The 10385-nt window shown below is 39.3% G+C and overlaps 2 protein-coding genes across 2 annotated transcripts; both read left to right on the top strand.

The window, feature by feature from the left end:
* Nucleotides 1-443: 443 nt before the first annotated feature.
* LOC136797822 (uncharacterized) lies at nucleotides 444-1808 on the top strand. Its single transcript, XM_067054406.1, has one exon. It carries the CDS (start codon nucleotides 444-446, stop codon nucleotides 1806-1808), a length of 1365 nt encoding a protein of 454 aa, XP_066910507.1.
* Nucleotides 1808-3028, top strand: LOC136797821 (uncharacterized). The gene has a single exon (XM_067054405.1). The coding sequence runs from the start codon at nucleotides 1808-1810 to the stop codon at nucleotides 3026-3028; it is 1221 nt and encodes a 406-aa protein (XP_066910506.1).
* Nucleotides 3029-10385: the final 7357 nt, after the last annotated feature.

Raw genomic sequence — 10385 nt, 5'->3', positions numbered from 1 at the left:
TCAGATGGTCCATACATCAAGTTGGCATACACACGGATATATGAAAAATGTATAACACGATCAGACTCAACTGCAAAGACTGGTGTTACCAGCGTTACATCTGGCAGAATAACCTCAACCAATCAAAGATTCCAAAGGAAAAGGTAATCAAGACACTCATTTATGGGATACGATCAAGTGGAAACCAAGCAGAATGTGGTCTCCGTGCAATCGCAAACCTATTTGGAGATGAATATCCAGAAGTGAAGCAAATCATCAATGAAGATGTATACGTTGACGATTGCATCACAGGCGAGAAAGACATCGACGCAGCTTTCAACAGAGCTGATCAGTTAGAAGTTGTCATCAATCGTGGATGATTCAACCTCAAAGGCGTGACATTCTCTGGCATTGATCCATCACCAGACCTCACAGACGATGGTGTTAGCATTTTAGTTGGTGGTATGAAGTGGTATCCCAAAGCCGATCGACTCTCACTCTGCATCTCAGATTTGAATTTCGCAAAGAAGCAAAGAGGCAAGAAACCAACCAATGCATCAAACATCATTCCAACCAATCTCACTAGAAGGCACTGTGCTTCCAAAGTTTCAGAAATTTTTGACATTACAGGGATGATGACACCAATAGTTACTGCTGTGAAGCTTGAATTACACGATCTTTCAACAAGACAACTTGATTGGGACGACACAATTCCAACTGAACTTCGACCCATCTGGATCAAACACTTCGAAACTATGAGTCAACTTGGAGAAATTCAATTCCGTCGGGCAGTCATCCCAGAAGACGCCATCAGTACTGACATCCAAACGCTCGACTTTGGAGATGCCAGCCAATCATTGGTATGTGCTTGCATTTATGCTAGATACACTCGACGAAATGGTCAATTCTCATCTCAACTTGTCTTCGCTCGATCTCGTACTGTACCAAATGGATTGTCACTCCATCGAGCTGAACTCATGGCATCCCTCATCAACACACATACCGGTGAAGTTGTCAAACGCTCATTTGGTCAATATCACAAATCCAACATCAAATTCACTGACAGTCAGATTGCGCTTCACTGGATTACAAACGATGAAAAACCCCTAAAGCTCTGGGCTCGTAATCGTGTCATAGACATCAACAGATTCTCCAATAGAAATCAATGGTTCTACATCAACACTGCTGACATGATGGCAGACATTGGCACTCGACGTGGAGCAACACTTGAAGATGTACAACCAGATTCACCATGGTTCAATGGACATCAATGGATGCACTTACCAATTTCAGACTTTCCAATAAAATCAGCACAAGATCTACGTCTTTCAGCATCTGACACAAACGAAGTGGAGAAAGAACGTATGGTACCCATCAAATATGTGTCAACCCATCACACTATGAATCTTGTGCAACAAAGATACAAATTCAGCCAATACCTCATCGATCCAAACCGTCATCGATTCTCAACTGTTATCAGAATCTTTGCCTATGTTCGAAGATACTCAAAGAAACTCTTCGATCGCTCCAAAGACAAATCATCATCAAAGTCTTCAAGTCAACAACTCCAAAATATCAAAGTGGATGTATCTTTGGTTCCCATGCTCACAAACACAGAAATTGAAGAATCCGAACAATACTTCTTCAAGAAATCATCATCAGAGCTACTGAAGTTCCTTCCTAAATCAAAATACGAACGTATCACCAAGGATGTCCAAGGCATATTGAAATACACTGGTCGGATTCTGCCAGATCAGGAAGTGTTAATTGTTGGCAGATTCACTGGCGTTATGAAAGACCATCATCAGATACATTCTGCGTACCTGTGATGGACAGATATTCACCGGTTGCATACAGCATCGCCCTTGAAGCTCACTGGCATCATCCAAATGTGCAACATTCAGGGATAGAAACAACACTTCGCTACACGCTTAAAAAGTGCCACATCATTGAAGGACGTGCACTTATGAAACATATCAAGAAAGCTTGTCAACGCTCTCGTTTTCTCGAAAAAAGGACGATTGAGATGTCAATGGGACCCATTTCAAGATGCAACATGACAATTGCTCCTGCATTTTATCACACTCAATTGGATCTATCCGGACCATACCAATGTTATGCACCGCAACACAAGAGAACCACTGTGAAAATCTGGCTGATCGTGTTCTGTTGTTGTTCCACAACAGCTACAAAGATTTACACCATGGATGACTACACCACCACATCATTCATCCAAGCCATCACAAGATTCTCTGCAAACCATGGATTTCCAAATCAACTCTTCTGTGACGAAGGCAGCCAATTGGTGAAAGGCTGTAAGGAAATGAACATCAACATCTCAGACCTACAACAAAGGATCCAACGAAACACCAAAGTCAATTTCAATGTGTGTCCAGTCCAAGGACATAACATGCATGGCAAAGTAGAGAGAAAGATAAAGGAGATCAATTCATCTATCTCAAAGAGTCTCAACAATCAACGGTTAGCAATCCTACAATGGGAAACTCTTGTTGTATCAATCACCAATCAGATCAAAAATCTACCGTTAGCCATCGGTGATGTTATTGGTGATTTTGAGATCCTCGATTTGATCACGCCAAACCGACTTCTCCTTGGCAGAAACAACGATAGAAGCATCGACGGCTTGATCACATGTGATTCTCGCACCAAGATCATCAAAGAAAACGAAAAGTGCTTCAACGCCTGGTTCGAAACATGGCTTCTCGTACATGTTCCCAAACTCATGAAGCAACAGAAGTGGTCCCACGATGATTCGTTATCCGAAGGTGACATCGTCATATTCACCAAAGTCGATTCAGTGATTCAAAATCGATACACATACGGGATCATCAGCGCACTTGAGTACGGAAATGATTCATTGCCACGAAGGGCAAAAGTTCGATATCGTAATGCCAACGAGGCAGTTTGTCGTGAAACGTATCGATCAGTTCGTGGTCTTGTGAAAATATGTGGTATTGATGAAAATGACTTGATTGCCGAGCTTGGTGCTCTCGCAAAGGACATTGACTTAAAGTCAAATGCCAAATGATTAATAAAATTTCAACTCAATTTTCTTTGTGGGGAGTGTAAAGTTATTGATTATAAAACCAAGTTATAAAAATTATAAAAAGAAAATTTCATAAAAATTTATTAGAATATTTCATAGCTTTAGCCACCATATTTGTTTACATTTTGTTTACATTTTTCATAGCTTAGCTACCATTTTATTTTAGTATATTTAGCCAACTGAGGTCATGCTCTCAAACCATGTTGTTTTTTGTTGCCTTGACAACTTGGTGCATCAAGTGTATTTAAAGCCTAAAGGCATTCAGCTTCTCACTTGACTCATGGCAGCCATGGAGTAAGGACCTCAGCTCCAGACTTGAGTCACTCACAAGTCAATTCAAATAAATATAAACTCAATTCATTCAACAACTGAAGACAAGTCACAGTCTCAGTTTTGTTTTGTCTCTCACACTTACCTGTATGGCCAGACCTTCACAGTTTTCATTCATGGCCTAACTGGTAAGTCAGCCATCTTGTTTTTTCTTTTTTTCTTTTCACATTTAGCTAAGGTTAAGTTAGACATAGACATTATATATTTATATACTCATAGCTATATTCAGATTTTCATATTGTATTCATGGTCTACTTGACCTCAGGCACTCTGACTTCTGGACTATTTTCTGAGCCATTTTTCACTCATTTGGAGTCCAGCCGGATGCATCTGAAGCTTTAGCCGAATGTTTAGCATGCCTGCTTCCGCCATCTTTTTCTCAAAAAATAAAGCATGCAACAGCAGATTTTTTTGTCAGTGGAAACCCCAAAAGATCGTTATTTGCTTTTCAGTTGTTTATACCCGGGGGGGGGGGGTACTAGGGCAAGATGGGTTACGAGGATGCTCCGCTGGTCAGGGTACCTTTTTTGACCTCCACGAGTCCCAGGTAGGGTCGCAAAAACACCAAAATAGAAAAATCAGTCCCCCGTAGGGTGCCTATTTTTGGAAAATTTGGGGAAAAAGTAGAAAATTTGAGAAAATTTTGGAATTTCAGTCCCATTCAGGGTCACTTTTTTCGCAAATTTCGAGTCCCACGTAGGGTCCATTTTTCGAACGTCAGCGGAGCACCCCCGTCAGTCGACAAGGGTAGTATATATGTTTATATCAGTAGGAAACCCCTCCAAAGGAGTAAATTCAGACAGTTTTTCTTGAACTGTTATAATACTGCACATAACGCCATTTTTTTCAAAGTACCTTCTTGGCCAAGTTGCTGCCTAGCCTAGCAACTTTAGACGACGCCGAATTCAATGGTCAACAATGAGAAAACAGCGAGCAGCAGCGGCGATTCTTATCCTCTTTTCCCAAATCTCTGGTTGAACTATTTTTGAACAATTTTGACGTCTAGCAGCGTCTAGGTCTGTATATTTTACTTTTCGTTTTTCGACGTCAGTTTTATCATTTTGTTATGTTTTTGATTAAACATGGTTGTCTTAAAATTGACTATCTTGAGTGTCACTTAAGCTTTTGGAACAAAACTTTTAACAGCGCTTACTTATAAGCTAAGGATTAATTCGATGTACATGATTTTTGAAAACGTTTGTCGGTAGGAATGGAAAAAAAAGTGAAACTTTTGCACAATCACCAGGAAATGAAAAAAACTGGTAGAGACACAGCAATGATTTTGCTATTGAAAGTTAGCCCTATTTATCAGTAACAGATTCGCAAAGTTTCGTTTGAATTCCATAAACCGTTTAGAAGTTAGATATAATTTAGTAAACACAATTGACCTCAAAAAATATCGCTATTTTTGCATTCTGGTCCGTAAAATAGACACCTACAAGGCTCCCGGAGTAAATAGAATATCTTCTGTTTTGCGTGTTTGATTAATATGTTGGAAAATGATAAATTGTACAATTATACAAATCTACACGCTTGTCTTCCTTTTTATAAAAAAGTGTATTTTGGCTGATGATAAGCCCCAGCTGGCACACAACATTGTTTTAACGTTCAAATAACGTTATTTGACCGTTATGACTGCAACATGTACGTTGTTTTGACGTTGTGTGCCGTCTGGGGCATTATTCTAATTTTTATATTGTTCCAAACAATAGGCCTATTGTTTTACATCCGAAATCTGTAGCTACACAGCATGGTCTTCATCAACAGATTATTTGGTCATGGATTTTGGTATCCTTTCTGGTATCCTTCCCTCTTTGCATCCTAAAAGCCTTCAGCAGATAACCTTTTGTAAATTAAATCTTCAAATCATTTTGCTCCATCTTATGAGCGTAAAATTTGAGAGTTTCTTAGTGCAGACCCTGTTCTTATTTGTAGGGCCCTGGACATTTTTGAGTGGGATGGGTTTTTGAGGGTCTTGATGTTCACAGCCAGGTTTTCCTTTTGACTCAAATCATAATTAATATCATTTCAAACTTATTGCCAAACAAAGTCGTAACCGTCAGGAACAAGGGTGCGGTATGGATGACGTCAGAGATAAAGAAAGCCCTATGAGTGGCATGTTAAAAATGGGAGGAGGAAAGAAGACCTCAAGACCCGCAAAGACCATCGGTCTAAGTATAGAAGGGTAGTCAAGAATGCAAAAAAACTCTTATTCTTTCTCGTTTAGCAAACAACCTTAGTGATCCAAATCTACAATAGGCGACGAAATACTTGGCACAAAAAAGAAATCCATCGGGGTGTTTTAAAACCACAATCGATTTGCAAGTGCTCTAAAGTAGGTTCGAAGGACCTTAAGTTCTGAGGATCCAAAAGTTCAAAAAATGGTCCAGTAGGGCTTGAAATATAGCCTAGAAACCAATAAATCCCTCCCAGATCGAAATAATCGATGAAATCAAGTTGAAGACCCGAAATTGACATTCTCGCTCGAACTTCAATTTTAGAAAAATGGTAAATTAGCCAAAAGTGCCAATATGTTATGGCACTGATTGTAGAATCGAGGAAACACTGGTCCATATCAAATCAATTTCTTCAAAAAGGAAGTCGCCAAGGATTCCGCATATTCGGTATTAGGAATCTTTAGCATTTAGGACGGCGACTTTGAAAAAGTACGGCAAGATTGAACAAAAAGAAAGCCCTTAGGAGATTGATATAAGGATCGCAGCTAGATTCTATTCTTTTCAGATCAATTTATTCATGAGAATAGTGAATTTTGAAAGGGTGATTAATGGACGTTTTCAATTTTCAAGACGACTTGACATTTTTTTTTGACGTCTTCTTTGGGACGAAGACGAAGAGTATAATAGTTTTGAATGATATATGAATCCCTAGATAATTACAAACGTCATTTTTACAAAAAATGACTAAATTCAAATTAATCACGTTACTATTAAACATATGTAAAATCGGATAAAATTTACCATTTGATTTTAAGATTTACTTCACGTCCTCTTTCCCAGGGAGGGGGAGGGGGCAGTCAGGCAAATTGACCGACGTGTATGTGCGGCAGTTAAGGGTATGTTTTCAAAATATCAGAAATGTACAGTAAGGGTAGACTTTTGATAATTGCACTGGGTGGAAATTTCAGCATATCTAGAAAAAATCTGGGAAAATTTGTTTCGCCGCACACATAAAGTCAATTTGGAAACCCACTGCCCGCCGAGCCTTTTCCAAGTCGCTGTCCTAGATATTAGGGGTCCTTATTTTCACTTTGAGGACGGTAAATTGAAATAACCGGCAGTTTTAACCAGCAAGATTGAGGATGGTAAAACTACTGATTTACCGTCGTCCTCGGTTAGTCAGGGTGTAGAAATTTGCAGAAAAAACACATACATGAACTTGGAACTGAAAGTGTTTTACCGCAAGACAGCTTTTCCCACACTCTTCCACTCTTTTTCACTCTTTTCACACGCACTTTCCCACACTTAATAAAGCAAAATACTAAAGAGATTTTGCATGCAAATTCTTTATAATTTTGTTACATATTTTTTTCTTCCACACAGCATAGATTTTTAATATAATTTGAAATTTCTTCAACCTATCAGCTCTGCCCCCCAGTTCTATTACACAACACTCAGCCCCCGGCCTAGCAAGCTATCTCCGAGTATTTTTGAAAAATACAGTCCCAATCAAGCAAAAATGGTTTAGCCCCCCACCTAAGCTCAGGGGGGGGGGGTGCATTCTATGTCAGTGATAGAGAATCATAACATAAAGATTTGTCTATTATTTTGATTCCATTGAAGTAACATTACTATAATTAATAGTTTAGTAATTACTTTTATACATTTTGGGAATCGTGTAGAAGTTTTCTTTTGAAAGAAACCCGGGGGGGGGGCTACTTAGGCAAAAATAGGTGCTGGGTATGTGCGGACGGTAAGGGTCGGGTTTTTCACCTTTCAAAGTCTCTCTAAGGGTTACAAAAATCAGGAAATTTCAAAGTAGTCTCTCTAAGGGTGGGAAAAATCACGATTTCTAGAAAAAAATTGTGATTTTGAGAGAAAAAATTACAAAAAAGTCTCACTAAGGGTAGGAAATTTTCGAAAATCAGAGAAAATTTTTCGAAAAAGTCTCTCTAAGGGTCACTTTTTCACTAAAATTTGGTCTCTCTAAGGGTCGGTTTTCGGAGGTCCCGTCCGCACATACCCCTCATTCACCAACCCTAGTACCCCCCCCCCCCCGGGGAAAGAAACTTATTTCAATTACTTATTTCAATTATTCGAGACGGACGATCTAAGGCTAAAGATTGATAACTATGAACTCCTTAGATCCGACCACCCTTCGAATTCTAAAATGGGTGGAGTGTGCCTATATCGCAAAGTTGGTATCTCTGTTGAGGAAAGACCTGATCTGTCCTCTCTTGACGAGTGTCTTGTTTGTGAAGTTAATTCTGGTACTAAAAAACTTTTTCTTTGTCTTCTCCATCGTTCCCCAAGTCAAGATGCGGATGAATTCGCAGACTTTAAGCATAAATGGGAGGAGACAATTATAAATATAAGCGACATTTCTTCTGCTGGCACAATTCTACTTGGTGATTTCAATGGGAGGAATTCAGCAGCGATATTGCCTTACAGCATGGTTTACATCAACTTATTGACGAGCCGACTCACCTTCGTCCCGACTGTTCACCTTCTTGCATAGATCTTATTTTTAGATCTTCCCAAACTCTTGTTTTTGACTCCGGGGTTTTGCCTTCGCTCCATGCCCGCTGCCACCACCAGATAACCTTTGTAAAACTTAATTTTCAGTTTAAATTCCCTCCAGCATACAAACGAAAAATTTGGGATTTTACTAGGGCTGATGAGAGGGGAATCATGCTTGCTCTAAATGCTATTGAGTGGGATACTTTCATTTCGAGGTCTAAATGTGGATGAGCGTGTTGCCCTTCTTTCTGAATATATCTTAAACATTTTTTTCTAATTTCGTTCCCAATAAAATAATTACAATCAGGGATAAGGATGCGTTGTGGATGACTCCTGAGCTTAAACAAATGCTCCTCGACAAAGCTAAAATGTATCGCCGGTGGAAAAAGCGGGGGGATCCCTTGGATAAACAGGCACTCGATGACATCTCCAGAAGATCTAGACTGGCTATCAAAGAAGCCAAGGAAAACTAGTTTACTCGTCTTGGCAATTCTCTTAACGATTCGAACATTGGAAGTAAGAAATACTGGTCTACCCTTAAACAATTCTTAGGCATGGGCATAACACCAAAAATCCCACCCATACGTGATAACAGAGACATCCTCGTATCTGATGTTTCTGAGAAAGCAATCATCCTTAATTCTTTTTTCGCTGAACAATGTTCTCTTATTGAAACTGGCAGTGTTCTGCCAGCTGAATAACTCCTTACTGACCTGAGGTTGGAAAACTTAGAATTTGACGAAGATAAGATCGAGTCTTTAATAAAATCTTTAAACATAAACAAGGCTCATGGATTGGACGATATTTCTACACGTATGGTTAGGATTTGCGTTAAATCTCTAGTCAAACCTTTGTGTCGTATTTTCAATCTTTCAATTCACTTAGGTATCTTCCCTTCCCAATGGAAGAAAGGCAATGTTCTTCCCGTTTATAAAAATGGGGACAAAAGCATTGCTAAAAACTACAGACCAGTGTCTCTTCTTTCAGTGTTTAGCAGGTGCCAGTCAGGTTTTCGGGAGGGTGATTCTTGTGTCTCTCAGTTGTTGTCCATAACGCATGACATCTTTACAGGGTTTGACACTGATCCACCTTCGGACACGAGGGGAGTGTTTCTTGATATCTCAAAGGCATTTGATCGAGTCTGGCATGAGGGTTTAATTTACAAACTCCAATCCTACGGGGTAACTGGTCCCTTACTTTCCCTTTTGAGAAATTTTCTATCAGGTAGGTATCAGAGAGTTGTTTTGAATGGGAAAACCTCGGAGTGGAAACAGTAGCAGGAGTTCCTCAAGGCTCAATTCTTGGTCCTTTGTTTTTTTCTAATCTACGTCAACGACCGTCCCAACAATCTCGAGACCAAGGCTAAAATCTTCGCTGATGACACGTTTTTATTTTCATTAGTGATTGACCAACTTTTGAGCAGTGAGGACTTAAACAGAGATCTTGCAAGAATAAGTGAGTGGGCTCGTCAATGGAAGATGTTTTTTAATCCTGATCCAACAAAACAAGCTGTGGAAGTTTACTTTTCCAAAAGGCTCTTACCAGCTAATGCTCCTGTTTTATATTTCAATAATACTGACATAAGAACTAGTGAATGTCAGAAGTACCTAGGTCTTATCTTGGATTCCAAACTCTCATTCAGTCACCATTTAGACGAAAAAATAAAAAAGGCCAACAAAGGTATTGGCCTCATTAACAGACTTCGCAAACATGTACAAAGAAAATCTCTGCTTACTTTATACAAATCTTACATTGGACCACATTTAGACTATGGCGATATTATATACGACCATCCTGGAAATTCGACTTTTGTTCGTAAGCTTGAATCCATCCAATATAATGTCTGCCTTGCTATAACTGCCTGCTTTCGTGGAACGTCTATAGAAAAACTTTATTCTGAACTTGGTCTCGAGAGTCTTGCTGATCGTCGATTTAGTAGAAAAATGATCTTCTTCTACAAAATTTTAAACAATTTAGCCGCCTCTTATTTGCGTAAGTACTTACCAGCAAGACTTGCGGTACCGGATAATCTAAGAACAAGAAATCCTATTTATCAACTTAATATTCGAACTAAGCGTTTCCGGAATTCTTTTTATCCATACTGCATAACACAGTGGAATATTCTGGCTAGTCGTATAAGAGATATGCCTTCAGTATCTACCTTCAAAAAAGCAATCCTTGAGTTTCTAAGGCCCAAACCTTCTCCTGTTTTTGGAGCTCGTGACAACCAGGGTGTGATCCTTCTCAATCGTCTTCGAGTAGGATTTAGTCACCTCAATGAACATAAATTTAGACACGGTTTTCGTGACACG

This window comes from Clytia hemisphaerica, unplaced genomic scaffold (assembly GCF_902728285.1).
Source record: "Clytia hemisphaerica strain Z4C2 unplaced genomic scaffold, Clytia hemisphaerica genome assembly, whole genome shotgun sequence".
NCBI lineage: Eukaryota > Metazoa > Cnidaria > Hydrozoa > Leptothecata > Clytiidae > Clytia > Clytia hemisphaerica.
Note: the sequence above shows the minus strand (reverse complement) of the source record. Positions and strands in the feature narration are given on the sequence as shown.